Raw genomic sequence first — 13,914 nt, 5'->3', positions numbered from 1 at the left:
AGCACAGCTTCGCCGAGCCCACCTGGTGAGAAGCCCCTGGGGTGGATGGGCGGGGGCCCACTCCTCAACGGTTCTATCCCCTCTCTGGTCCCAGTCCCTTCCCCAGAGACCCTGGTGGCTGACACCCTACTCACTCCTTTTCAGATGCAGGTCACAGGGACCCTTCTATTCCTCAGAAACCTGTCAGGGCCCCGTTCCCCTCTCCACCCAGGATCTTGGATTCTCATCTCCTTAGAGTATTGAGTTCCAGCCCTTAACCTCCTTCTCCTTCAAGATTCTAGACTCCAGGCCCCACTGCTTCCTCCCTTTCCTAGACGCAGGGGTCCCAACCCACAATCCCTTCCTCCTCAGGACCCAGGAGTCCCAGATTCCAGGTCCCTCCCCTCCCAGGATCCCAGAGTTGAGGCCCTCAGCCCCTGTCTTTCAGACCAGGGGTCTGGGTCCCCAGCTTTCTCCTCCCTCGGAGCAAGGTGTCCGGGTCTGCAGTCCCCTCCTCTACAGCCCCTGGGATCCGGAAGTTATGGCCCAAGGCTGCTCCTTTTCCCACCTCCCTCGGGCCCTTTCCCTGCTGAATTCACTCTCAGGGGCAGCCTCCTGACCTCTACTCTGAGCCAGCCCTCTATGGGGCCCCTGCCCTGCCCCCTTCCGTCCAGGTCCCCATCCTGGCCTTGGCAATGACCCTGGCGGCTTCCTCCCAGCGTTCCCAAATCATTCGCTCCAAGTTCCGATCTGGTGAGAGAGGGCTCTCTTCATGTGTGGGGGATGGGATCCTGAGAATGCTGTACTCTGGGGTGGGAAGGGAGGGGTGGTAGGTCCCATGAGGCCTGTGTTTTTTGTGCAAAAGGTCATGTTGCATAAAGGAGGCCCAAGCACAGGGGTCCAGCTGTGGTGGATCAACAAGTGTGCAAATGGCTAGTATCACGCTCAAGGGGGAGCAATGGGGATTGGAGGCCAGGGGTAGGCGTGCAGAGGGTTCAAGCACTGAAGAGAAACAAAGGCTTACACTGGCGCCCATGCAGGGGCAGAAGAGCAGAGGAGGGACTTCAGAGGACCAGTGTGGGAGTTTGGGTGAGGGGACAATGAGCTGTCAAGCTGTGAAAGTGTCAAAGGTCTTGTTTTAGGTCCCAGGGCAGGCAAAAATTCTGCAAATATAGCCGGGCATGGTGGTGCATGCCTGTAATCCCAGCTACTTGGGAGGTTGAGGCAGGAGAATAGCTTGAACCCAGGAGGAGGAGGTTGTGGTGAGCCGAGATCACGCCATTGCACTCCAGCCTGGGCAACAAGAGCCAAACTCCATCTCAAAAAAAAAAAAAAAAAAAAAGTGTGCAAGTGTTTCGAACTACAGATCAGTTCCTGAGAAGGCAAAGGGTGCTTGAGTGTGCACGTGAGCGTGCCTATGTGGTTGAATGGGTACAAAGACACCAGAAATCAAAGAGCAAGGAGTGTACAAAAAGGCGCATATGTCCAGAGAAGAGCAGAAATGTGCAGAGAGATCCTTGCTCCCAAATTGGGGGACAAACCCTGACTGTGCACATAAGATAGTTAACATTCATCCAGGTGGGGCGCTGTGGCTCTTGCCTGTAATCCCAGCACTTTGGGAGGCCAAGGCAGGTGGATTACCTGAGGTCAGGAGTTCAAGACCAGCCTGGCCAACATGGCGAAACCCTGTCTCTAATAAAAATACAAAAAAATGACGCCAGGCAAGGTGGCTGATGCCTGTAGTCCTAGTACTTTGGGAGGCTGAGGTGGGCAGATTGCCTGAGCTCAGGAGTTCGAGACCAGCCTGGACAACACGGTGAAACCCCATCTCTACTAAAATACAGAAAATTAGCCGGGCGTGGCGGCGTGCGCCTGTAGTCCCAGCTACTGGGGAGGCTGAGGCAGGAGAATTGCTTGAACCTGGGAGGTGGAGGTTGCAGTGAGCCGAGATCGCGCCACTGCACTCCAGCCTGGGTGACAGAGTGATACTCTGTCTCAAAAAAAAAAAAAAAAAAAAAAAATTAGCTGGGTGTGGTGGTGAGCACCTGTAATCCCAGCTACTTGGGAGGCTAAGGCAGGAGAATCGCTTGAACCTGGGAGGCAGAGGTTGCAGTGAGCTGAGATCGTGACATTGTCCTCAAGCCTGGGTGACAGAGCGAGACTCTGTCTCAAAAAAAAAAAAAAAAAAACGATAGTTAACATTCATCCTGGGCAACACAGCAAGACCCTCTCTCTACAAAAAATTAAAAAACGAAACAAAAAAATTTAGCTAGGTGTGGTGGTGCATACTTGTAGTTCCAGGTACTCAGGAGACTGAGGTGGGGGGATGGGTTGAGCCCAGGAGTTCAAAGCTGCAGTGAGCTATGATAGCACCCCTGCACTCCAGCCTGGGCTACAGAGCGAGACCTTGTCTCTAAAAAAATAAAACAAATTTAAAAAAAGAAAAAAACAGTGTTAACATGGATGCTGAGGCAGAGTGAGTCAAGGATGAAGAGTGTGCAAAAACATGCCAAGTGCACAAAAATGGCATGTGTGCAAAACTAGAGCCCAGAGAGATGCATACTGAAAATGTGGATATGTGGAGAGTGTTGACTGTGGGAAGGCCCCGAGATAGCACAGAAAGTAGCAGGAGTGCATGGATAAAGGGAGGCGAGGTGCAAAGGGGCCAGGCTGCCAAGATGGCGATTGCGCAGGGGGTGGGGTGGGCACACGCTTGCTCATGGAGGGGGCAGGTGGAGCCGGGGGCAGGGCTGCCTCCAGCCTACACGCTGGCTGGCTCGTAGCCCCAGAATGGCGCTGGCCCGCGACGCTGTGCTGGCAGGGAGCAGGCGGGAGGCCCGAGGAAGGGAGCCTGCTGCCCGCCCACCCGCCTGCACAGGCTGTGTAAAGGGGCTGGGCACGCATATCCCGCCAACAACTGCAGCTCCCACCCGCCTGCCAGGCCAGGCTCCTGGACACTCCCTTCCCGCCTTCCTCCTCCCACCGCCCTCCTCCCTCCACAGTCCTCCAGCTTCGGATCCACAGACGGAATCAGGAGCAGAGTAAGTGTGGGCCCCAAAAGGGAGGGGATGTTGACCCCCCCACCACCACCACTGGGATATCCTGGAATACAGCTGCCAGATAGCCCTCATTGGTTCCTGCAGCTCAGTCTCCATCCCCTGGGACAGACCAAAATCCCATCCTGTCCTTTCCCAAGGATCCAGGGGTCCAGGTCTCTGGCCACCCCACCCCTAGGAGCTCTGCTTCCTGCTTCTCCACCCTAATGAGATGCTTGAGTTTGGATCCTGCTTCTTTGGAGAAGACAGGCATCCCAGTCTCCACATTTGGTATACATGAGAAGCTCTGGATGTAGCTTTTTTTTTTTTTTTTCTTGAGATGGAGTCTTGCTCTGTCGCCAGGCTGGAGTGTCATGGCTCAGTCTAAGTTCACTGAAACCTCTACCTCCCAGGTTCAAGCGATTCTCCTGCCTCAGCCTCCTGAGTAGCTGAGATTACAGGCACGCGCCACCACGCCTGGCTAATTTTTGTATTGTTAGTAGAGACGGGGTTTCACCATGTTGGCCAGGCTGGTCTCGAACTCCTGACCTCAAGTGATCTGCCCGCCTCAGTCTCCCAAAGTGCTGGGATTACGGGCATGAGCCACCGCGACCGGCCTGGATGTAGCTTTCAGCCTCTCCCTCTCCCCAAGAACCAGGAGTGCAGGCCCCACTCCTGTCCTAGCAAAACCTCAGACATCTGTGATCCTCAGCTACCACACCCCTTTGTGATAGAAAATTCCTGCTTTACTTGAGAATGTAACAACCAGAGCCCCCCCACACCTCCGCCCTCAGATCCAGGAGTTCAGGCGCCCATCTCCCAGCACTCAAGTCTTGCTCCCTGGCCTGCCCTCTCGCACCCTGGGGCCCCGATTTCCACACAGCCTTGCTCCTCCCGGCCTGGCTTCCTGCCTGCAGGCCTCTCAGGGTCCTTCACCGTCTCTTCAGTCTCGGATCCGGACCCGTGGATCTCAGCCTCAGGCCCTCCTCTGGCCCCGGCCTTGCCCTCTGGCACGGCCCCTTTCCTCTTCAGCCCTGGGGTCCTGCTCCCCGAGCCAGAATATTGTCCTCCTTGGAGGTCCCCAAAGAAGGTGAGTCTCAACCGGAGGGAGAGGTCCCTCTGAGAGCCTAGCCTTTGTCTCCCTTGCTGCTGCTGCCATTTTTGCTCCTCTTCGGTGGTACCGAGCTGACTGCATACTTTGCATGTAGCCCTGGGGCAGGAAGGTGGGAGCCGCGCTGAAGCCTAGCACATCACACCTGCTCTTTCAGGAGTCTCCCAAGATCTCCCAACGTTGGAGGGAGTCCAAGCCCAGGGGGAACTTGACATACCACCAGTACATGCCCCCAGAGCCGAGACAGGGATCCAGGGCGGACCCCCAAGCTGAGGGGTCCGCCCTGGGTCCTCCCGGGCCATCTCTGTGGGAAGGGACAGACTCGCAGCAGCCACATCCTAGGTATGACACCCGCTTCTGTTCTCCCGGGACCCAGAAATTCAGGTCCCAGCATCCTCCTCCCTCAAACCTCGAGTCCAAGATTAGGGAATTCGGGCCCCCAACCCTCTCCCAGGGTTTAAGAGTCCAGGATCCCAGCCCCTCCCTTCGCCCTTCAGACCCGAGTCTGAACCCCTAGTTCCTCCTCCCCCATGCACAGAAATCTAGCCTCATGTTTGCGCCCTCGGAGACCCAGAATTCTGGGCCTTCACTTTTCTGCATCTTCCCCAGCCCCCCGCCTTTGAGGACCCCAGAACGCCTTTTCCCCCTCTACCTCTCTAACCTATGTTCACCCCTCACGATTATCACCAGGATGAAGCCCTCTCCCCTCAATCCCTGCCCACCGGGAGTCCCTAGCCCCTCGCCCCCTCCACACAAGTTGGAACTTCAGACCCTTAAACTGGAGGAGCTGACGGTGAGTTTGGGGTGTAACTTTCCAGGCTGGCTCTCTCCTTCGGTGGGGTCCCAGAATTCCAACCCCGCAGCCTCTGCCCTCTGGAAATCCAGGAGATCGGGTACCCAGTCCCATCCTGTTTTAGGGTCCCAGGAGTCCGGACCCCAGTGCCTCCTTTCTCGGTTTCCAAATATCCTGTCTAGCTCCTGCCTGCGCCCCGGAGCCCGCCCAGCACTGCCTCTTCCCACCCCCCGCCTCCCCAGGTCTCAGAGCTCCGGCAGCAGCTGCGCCTGCGGGGCCTCCCAGTGTCGGGGACCAAGTCTATGCTCCTGGAGCGCATGCGCGGCGGCGCGCCGCCCCGCGAGCGGCCGAAGCCGCGGCGCGAGGACAGTCCCGCGGGTGCTCCCTGGCCGCGCCTCAGGCCCAAGGCCCTGGCAGCCACCCGGCGTCAGGGCTCGGTGAGGGCGGGGCTATGCGCGTGTGGACCAATGAAGAGAAAGCAAAGTGGGCCGGGGCGGGGTGTCGAAAAAACTAGCCAATGAAGTGTGGGGGCGAGGACCAGCGGTGGGAAGCCTTGAAGGCGAGGGGGCGTGGTTCAGAGCAACAGGGGGGCGGATCTTTAGAGAAGAGGAGCCAATGAAAGAATAGGGGGCGAGGCCAAAGGGGTTGACGAGCGAGGGGTCGCGACAGGATCAAGGGGTGGAGCCACACGTTGCGAGTGGGTGGGGTTGCGCCCTGTGGGCGTGGCTTATGGGAGCTCGCCCTCTTGGCTGCTCTAGGTCAAGCCCAGCGCAGCATCTCACAGGCCACCTCTTCCACGTGCCGCGGATACCCCGGGGACTGCTCCGGCTCCAACTCCCACTCCGGCTCCTGCTGCAGCTCCAGCCCTGACCCCTTCCTCAGCGCCGGGCTCAGCGGCTCTGACTCTGGAGGAGGAGCTGCAGGAAGCGATCCGGAGGGCGCAGGTAAGAAGGTGTGGGTTGAATCCGGCTAGGGTTCTCCAGTCAGGTCCAGGTCGCAGTCCCGAGTTCACGCCAAATTTCTCCATCCGCAGTTGCTTCCTAACCGGGGCATCGATGACATCCTGGAGGATCAGGTGGAGCCTGACGGTAGGATCCAAACTGCTAGATTCAGGGGAGGTGGGGGATGAGGTTCCAGACTCCTGCGTCCAAGGGAGGAATGAGCTGGGGAGCTGGATCCTGGAAATGGGGTATGGGGGGCTGGCGCCCGGACCCCTGACTTTCCAAGCTCACGTACCATTCTTTATCCCGCAGACCCCCTGCCCCCTATTCCCCTGGACTTCCCTGGCTCCTTCGACGTGCTGTCCCCCTCCCCGGACTCTGAAGGCCTCTCATCTGTTTTCTCCTCTTCACTCCCGTCTCCCACGAACTCCTCCTCCCCTTCTCCCAGGGACCCCACGGACTCCCTGGATTGGCTGGAGGCCCTGAGCGGGGGTCCTCCTCTGGGTTCTGGTCCCCCACCCCCCAGCATCTTCTCCGCTGACTTATCTGACTCCAGCAGCAGCCGGCTGTGGGACCTGCTGGAGGATCCGTGGTGATGGATTCTGGGATTTACAGAGACAGAGAACTGGTGGGGGTGGAGAGAAGCTCCTTGGGGGAGGAGAGGGAACTACCAGCAGAGCCCCTCCTACCACAGACACAGGATCGGAGACAACCTCCAACCCCACCTGCCTCCTGAAGTGCTGCTGACATGCAACTGCCTTAACTTTGCCTACCTGGCCTCCTTATGATCCCCCTCCGGGGTGGTATGGTTGGGGGGCTTCTTTTGCTGCTGGCCACGGCAAACAAGCTGCTTGCTGCTTCCCTCAGAGACCTCATGGATGTTTTTACATGCCCCCGATCCCAGTAGATGGCTCCCTGTTGTTTGGGGAGTCTGGAAGGTGGTTATGCCTTTTGGATGCAGTAGAGGACCAAGAAAGAGTGGAGAGGGAGAATGGGGGAGCCAGACCCTGACCTCCCAGGGTTCTGGTTGGAGATGAAAAAATTAGAAGCATCAGGTCTAAGATCAGCTTCTCTTGGAAGCAGAGCCTGAGGCAAGATATAAATGCCAGTGATTTATTAAAGAAGTGTTCTGGCCGGGCGTGGTGGCTCACGCCTGCAATCCCAGCACTTTGGGAGGCTGAGGCAGGTGGATCACCTGAGGTCAGGAGTTCGAGACCAGCCTGGCCAGCATGGTGAAACCCTGTCTCTACCAAAAACACACACACACACACACAAATTAGCTGGGCATGGTGGCACATGCCTGGAATCCCAGCTACTTGGGAGGCTGAGGCAGGAGAATCGCTTGAACCCAGGAGGCGGAGGTTATGGTGAGCTAAGATCGCTCCATTGCACTCCAGCCTGGGCAACAGGAGTGAAACTCCATCTTTAAAAAAAAAAAAAAGAGGGAGAAAGAAAGAAATGTTCCCGGGAGAAACCAGTAGAAGAGTGGGGAAAACAGGACAGCAAAGGGGAAGAGGAGCAAGAGGTGACTTCAGGTGAAGTTCCAACCTCAGCCTAATCCTGCGGGGAGCTCCAGAGCACAAATTTAAGTTGTGGAGTCTTTCCCATCTTGGGACACATGGAACTGGGCCTTTGTATCTCCCTGTTTGAGCTTATTATAGCCAAACAACAAGTCACCCCCAAACCAGGCTCAGTGGCAAACGCCTGTAATCCCAGCACTTTGGGAAGCCGAGGCAGGCAGATCACTTGAGGCCAAGAATTCAAGACCAGCCTGGCCAACATGGTGAAACCCATCTCTACTAAAAATACAAAAATACTGGGCTGGGCACAGTGGCTCACGCCTGTAATCCCAGCACTTTGGGAGGCCGAGGTGGGCAGATCACAAGGTCAGGAGATCGAGACCATCCTGGCTAACATGGTGAAACCCCGTCTCTACTAAAAATACAAAAAAATTAGCTGGGCATGGTGGTGGGTGCCTGTAGTCCCAGCTACTCGGGAGGCTGAGGCAGGAGAATGGCGTGAACCCGGGAGGCGGAGCTTGCAGTGAGCTGAGATTGCGCCACCACACTCCAGCCTGAGTGACAGAGTGAGACTCCGTCTCAAAAAAAAACAAAAACAAAAACAAAAAAACTAGCCAGGTGTGGTGGTGGGAGCCTGTAATCCCAGCTACTTGAGAGGCCAAGGCAGGAGAATCGCTTGAAACAAGGAGGTGGAGGTTGCAGTGAGCTGAGATCATGCCACTTCACTCCAGCCTGGGCAACAGAGTGATACTCCATCTCAAAACAAACAAAAAACAAACAAACAACAAAAACCCACACCACCCCAAAACTTAGAGTTGTAAAACAATAACTATCCATGATTGCTCACAAATGCATGGGTTGACTGGGCTCAGCAGGGCAGTTCTTCAGTTCCATGTGATGTTGGCTAGAGCTGCAGTCATCTCAGGGCCCACCTGGGCTAGCACATACAAGATGGCACATCAGATGTGTGTGGCACCATGGTGGGGATAGCGTGAAGGCTGGGCCCAGCTGGGTTGTGCAGTGTGACACTCCATGCAGTGTCGGCACTGTCCCTCTGTGGCCTCTCCACCAGGGTAACTAGATTTCTTGCATGATAGCTCAGGGCTCCCAAGAGTGAGTATTCCAAGAGGGGGGAGCAGAAGCTACCAGTCTCTTAAAGACTAGGCTTGAAACTGGCACAATTTCTCTTCCACTGTATTTTATAATTAATGCAAGTCAGGCAAGCCCACGTTAAATATGGGAGGGCACTATACAAATCTGTGAATATCAGAGACATGCTCACCAGGGGCTACATCTGGAGACTTGCCACTATACCACCCCTAGTCAGTCATGAGCCATGGGTCACCGAGGGAGGGAGGAATGACATAAACTCCCAGGAACCTCCAGCCCAAGGGCAGTCCTGGGAAGAATGTAATAGGGTAAGTTGTTAGCAGCAAAATGTTTTAAAATGTAGGTTTTGGCTGGGCACGGTGGCTAACGCCTGTAATGCCAGCACTTTGGGAGGCCGAGGCGGGTGGATCATGATGTCAGGAGTTCGAGACTAGCCTGACCAATATGGTGAAACCCAGTCTCCAGTAAAAATGCAAAAATTAGCTGGGCATGGTGGCATGTGCCTTTAATCCCAGCTACTCAGGAGGCTGAGACAGGAGAATCACTTGCAGTGAGACGAGATCATGCCTGCACTCCAGCCTGGGCAACACAGTGGGACTCCATCTAAAAAAAACAAAAGTAGTCTCAGCACTTTGGGAGGCCGAGGCAGGCGGATCACAAGGTCAGGAGATCAAGACCACGGTAAAACCCCATTTCTACTAAAAATACAAAAAATTAGCCGGGCGCAGTGGTGGGCGCCTGTAGTCCCAGCTACTCGGGAGGCTGAGGCAGAAGAATGGCCTGATCCCGGGAGGTGGAGCTTGCATTGAGCCGAGATCATGCCACTGCACTCCAGCCTGGGTGAAAGAGCGAGACTCTGTCTCAAAGAAATAATAATAAAAATAAACAAAACAAAAAGACCAGAAGAGGCAAGGTAAGTGGGTTTGAGATTACCTAGTTTGAATTTCAGCAGGCTCTGGAGCATAGAGGCTGTCCTGAGTTTTTGGTACCTGGCTCAGGGAGCCTGTGCTCATAAAGGTGTGGATGGGGTATGGGCTCTGGATTGGCTGATTTATATAGGAAAGGTGAGTAGTTAACTATCTCTAGCATTTGGCTATCCCTGGGAGGGTCAGTCCCTCCAGAGTCATCGAGGCCCCCACTTGTCAAAGCAGCAGAAGTTCAGAAAAGACAAAGGCATGATTAATACGCCAAGCACACAAGCTGGGGGCTGGGTGCACAGACCTAGTAAGAGGAATCTGAAGGCACGTGGGTGGGCCGCCAGCAATGTCCACTGCAGATGGAAAAGAACAGTAGACCAGGCTGGGCGCAGTGACTCACGCCTGTAATCTCAGCATTTTGGGAGGCTGAGGTGGGCAGATCACCTAAGGTTGGGAGTTCGAGACCAGCCTGACCAACACGGAGAAACCCCGTCTCTACTAAAAATACAAAATTAGCCGGGTATGGTGGTGCATACCTGTAATCCCAGCTACTTGGGAGGCTGAGGCAGGAGAATCGCTTGAATCCGGGAGGCGGAGGTTGTGGTTAGCTGAGATCACGCCGCTGCACTCCAGCCTCGGCCTCCCAAAGTGCTGGGATTACAGGCGTGCGCCACCGTGCCCAGCCATTTTTGCATTTTTTATAGAGACAGGGTTTCACTATGTTGCTCAGGCTGGTCTTGAACTCCTGACCCCAAGTGCTCCTCCCACCTCAGCCTCCCAAAGTGCAGGGATTACAGGCGTGAGCCACCACACCTGGCCCGGAGACTTTTCTGACTGTATCACTCTCTATATCAATGTGTCCCCATCTCTGCCTGACTCAGGTCACTCTGTCCCGGTTGTGTCTTCATATCTCTTCTCTGTTCTCTGTCTGATTTGCCCTCTGGCTGTTCTCTCCTCCCTATCTCTGTCTCCAACTCCCTCCTGCCCTTTATCTCTGATGCATCCGTCATCCCTTTCAGTCTCCGCACTCATCTTTCTGTGTCTCAGGCACTCGTCTTTCAGCTTCTGCCAGGCCCCTCACCTGCCTCCATTGCACCTTCCCCATCTCGCCTGCGTCCAGAGTGGGCACTGTTGAGCTGAGGGTGCACTTGGTCCCTGCGCTGCCCCAAGGAGTCAGGGCCAGGAAGCCGGCTTGGTGGGGTGCCTGTCTGAACCTTAAGCCTAACTGAAAGGCTTGCATCCTGCACTGCCAAGCACCCAACACCCAACTCTTCTCCAAAGACTTCATCCCTCCCTCCTGCCTCAGGAAAACCAGGGCTGGACCAAGGGGGATCAGATGGGGAACCCCAAGCAGCACCTTCCTGCTCTCCTCCGATCTCAACAGAAGGTGGATATTTACATCATGAGGCCTGAAAAAGACCACCAACATCAAAATACTAAAAATTACTAATTTATCTTATAAACATACTCCCTCCCCAAAAGGATATAGTCATATTCATTGTGTAGACTGGAAAAAATATTTCTCCTCCTCCTTCCTCTCTTTTTCCTTCCTTCCTTCCTTTTTTTTTAGACGGAGTTCATTCTTGTTGCACAGGCTGGAGTGCAGTGGCATGATCTTGGCTCACCGCAACCTCTGCCTCCCGGGTTCAAGCCATTCTCCTGCCTCAGCCTCCCAAGTAGCTGGGATTACAGGCATGCGCCACTACACCTGGCTAATTTTGTATTTTTAGTAGAGACAGGGTTTCTCCATGTTGGTCAGGCTGGTCTTGAACTCCCAACCTTAGGTGATCCACACTGGTCTTGACCTCCCACAGTGCTAGGATTACAGGCGTGAGTCACCGCACCTGGCCTCCTTCCCCTCCCCTCCCTTCCCCTTCCTCTTTCTTTCTTTCTTTCCTTCCTTCCTTCCTTTCTTTTTTCTTTCTCTCTTTTCTCTCTCTCTCTCTGTCTCGAGTTTCGCTCTTTTGCCCAGGCTGGAGTACAGTGGCGATACCTCAGCTCATTGCAACCTTCACCTCCTGGGTTTAAGTGATTCTACTGACTCAGCCTCCCAAGTAGCTGGGATTACAGGTGCATGCCACCACGCCTGGCTAATTTTTGTATTTTTAGTACAGACAGAGTTTCACCATGTTGGCCAGGCTGGTCTCGAACTCCTGACCTGAAGTGATCCATCCACCTCGGCCTCCCAAAGTGCTGGGATTACAGGTGTGAGCCATAGCACCTGCTTGCCTCAGGATCTAATTGTATCTTTTCAATTATCTTTTTTTTTTTAGACGGAGTCTCGCAATATTGGCAGGCTGGAGTGCAGTGGCACAATCTCGGCTCACTGCAACCTCCACCTCCCAGATTCAAGCAGTTCTCCTGCCTCAGCCTCCCGAGTAGCTGGGACTACAGGTGCCCACCACACCCGGCTAATTTTTGTATTTTTAGTAGAGACGGAGTTTCACCATGTTGGCCAGGATGGTCTTGATCTCTTGACCTTGTGATCCCCCTGCCTCGGCCTCCCAAAGTGCTGGGATTACAGGCGTGAGCCACCACGCCTGGCCTGTATCTTTTCGATTTTTAAAAATTTTGTTAGTGATGGTGTCTTGCTATGTTGCGACTTTGGAGTGCAGAGGCTATGCACAGGTGTGATTGTGGCTAACTGAAGCCCCAAACTCCTGGGCTCAATTGATCCTCCCACTTCAGCCTTCCGAGTAGCTGGTCCTACAGTTGTATTCCACGATACCCAGTTAGTTTTTTATTTTTTGTAAAGACAGGATCTCCCTATGTTGCCCAAGCTGGTCTTGAACTCTTGATCTCAAGTGACCCTCCCATCTTGGCCTCTCAAAGTGTTGGGATTACAGGCGTGAGCCACTGTACCTGGCCTGTACCAATTATATTTTGAAGTGACTTGTAAATGCCGTCTTGAGAGCAGGGATCGTATCTCCTAGACTGCTTTCTGATACATGATAGGTTCACAGTACGTATTTGTGGGTAGTCTGGAGAAAATACTGTAATATTGAGATCTCAAAATCATTGTAAAAGTTGCCTTGTTCTTTTCTTTTTTTTTTTTTTTTGACCAAGTTTTGCTCTTGTTGCCCAGGCTGCAGTGCAATGGCGTGATCTCAGCTCACTGCAACCTCCATCTCCCAGGTTCAAGTGATTCTTCTGCCTCAGCCTCCCTAGTAGCTGGGATTACAGGCATGCACCACCACGCCTAGCTAATTTTGTATTTTTAGTAGAGACAGGGTTTCACTATGTTGGCCAGGCTGGTCTCGAACTCCTAACCTCAAGTGATCCATCTGCCTCAGCCTCCCAAAGTGCTGGGATTACAGGTGTGAGCCACTGCACCCAGCCAAAGCTGCCTTTTTGATCCAGACTTGTAACAGGATTCCATCTACTCCTAAGATTTTTTTTTTTTCGAGATGGAGTCTCACTCTGTTGTCCAGGCTACAGTGCAATGGTGTGATCTTGGCTCACTGCAACCTCTGCCTCCCTGGTTCAAACGATTCTCCTGCTTAAGCCTTCCAAGTAGCTGGGACTACAGTTGTGCGCCACCACCCCTGGCTAATGTTTTGTATGTTTAGTAGAGACAGGGTTTCACTATGTTGCCCAGGCTAGTCTCGAACTCCTGACCTCAGGTGATCCGCCCACCTTACCCTCCCAAAGTGCTGGGATTACAGCCACATGCCTGGCCTAACATGTATTTTGGAGTTCATGTGATACTCATGTAATAAGCTCTCAGAGAACCTTTTCTCCCATCCCCAAAGTCATAATTGTGTTTATTCATTTATTTGTTTATAAGAGTCAGGGTATCACTACGTTGTCCAGGCCGCAGTGCAGTGGCTATTCGCAAGTCCAATCACGGTGCACTATAGTCCCTAACTCCCGGCATCAAGCAATCCTCCTACCTCAGCCTCCCTGGTAGCTGGGAATACCCCACTCTATGACTGTGTTCACACTGGTGATTAAAATAGATTATTCCTTTGATGACTGTGTAATGGTTACAAATGTATCCTCTAAGAGGGAAGGCTGCTGTGGGGTGTTTCACTGCCTGACATGTAACAGATGTGCTGCAAACATTTACTGAAAGAATGAATGGAACGCCCTGAAGTTCACTGAGCCAGGCTGGTCTCTGAGTTCTCAGCAATGATCATCCCAGGCCCTAGAAAGCCAGGATTGAAGAGGCAGGACCTATGAACTTGGATGCACGCCAGCTACAAGCCAATATGGCACATTTGTGCAAGCTGGAAAAAGGCTCCACTTCCAGATGGACTAACTAGAAAACAGTGAGCTCTAGGGCCAGGCGCAGTGGCTCACACCTGTAATCCCAGCACTTTGGGAGGCCAAGGAAGGCAGATCATGAGGTCAGGAGTTTGAGACCAGCCTGACCAACATGGTGAAACTCCATTTCCACTAAACATACAAAAATTAGCTGGGCGTGGTGGCACGCACCTGTAATCCCAGCTACTTGGGAGGCTGAGGCAGGAGAATTGCTTGAACCTGGGAGGCGGAGGTTGCAGTGA

At 53.9% G+C, this 13,914-nt stretch overlaps 1 protein-coding gene across 3 annotated transcripts; it reads left to right on the top strand.

Moving 5' to 3' along the window:
* The first annotated feature begins 653 nt into the window (after positions 1 to 653).
* MAMSTR (MEF2 activating motif and SAP domain containing transcriptional regulator) lies at positions 654 to 9,826 on the top strand. 3 transcript variants are annotated; one of them, XM_054463090.2, is made up of 9 exons: positions 654 to 732; positions 2,982 to 3,020; positions 3,962 to 4,104; positions 4,283 to 4,467; positions 4,816 to 4,918; positions 5,161 to 5,355; positions 5,677 to 5,862; positions 5,952 to 6,006; positions 6,172 to 9,826. In XM_054463090.2, the coding sequence occupies exons 1-9, from the start codon at positions 675 to 677 to the stop codon at positions 6,453 to 6,455; spliced, it is 1,248 nt and encodes a 415-aa protein (XP_054319065.1). In that variant the 5' UTR covers positions 654 to 674; the 3' UTR covers positions 6,456 to 9,826. The 3 variants fall into 3 exon arrangements, with proteins under 3 accessions (XP_054319065.1, XP_063513357.1, XP_063513358.1); XM_063657287.1 differs by lacking the exon at positions 654 to 732 and having other exon boundaries at positions 2,969 to 3,020; positions 3,932 to 4,104; XM_063657288.1 differs by lacking the exons at positions 654 to 732; positions 2,982 to 3,020; positions 5,161 to 5,355 and having other exon boundaries at positions 3,706 to 4,104.
* Positions 9,827 to 13,914: the final 4,088 nt, after the last annotated feature.

The sequence above is a fragment of the Pongo pygmaeus genome, chromosome 20, assembly GCF_028885625.2.
Source record: "Pongo pygmaeus isolate AG05252 chromosome 20, NHGRI_mPonPyg2-v2.0_pri, whole genome shotgun sequence".
Taxonomy (NCBI): domain Eukaryota; kingdom Metazoa; phylum Chordata; class Mammalia; order Primates; family Hominidae; genus Pongo; species Pongo pygmaeus.
This window is presented reverse-complemented; position numbering and strand designations above follow the sequence as displayed.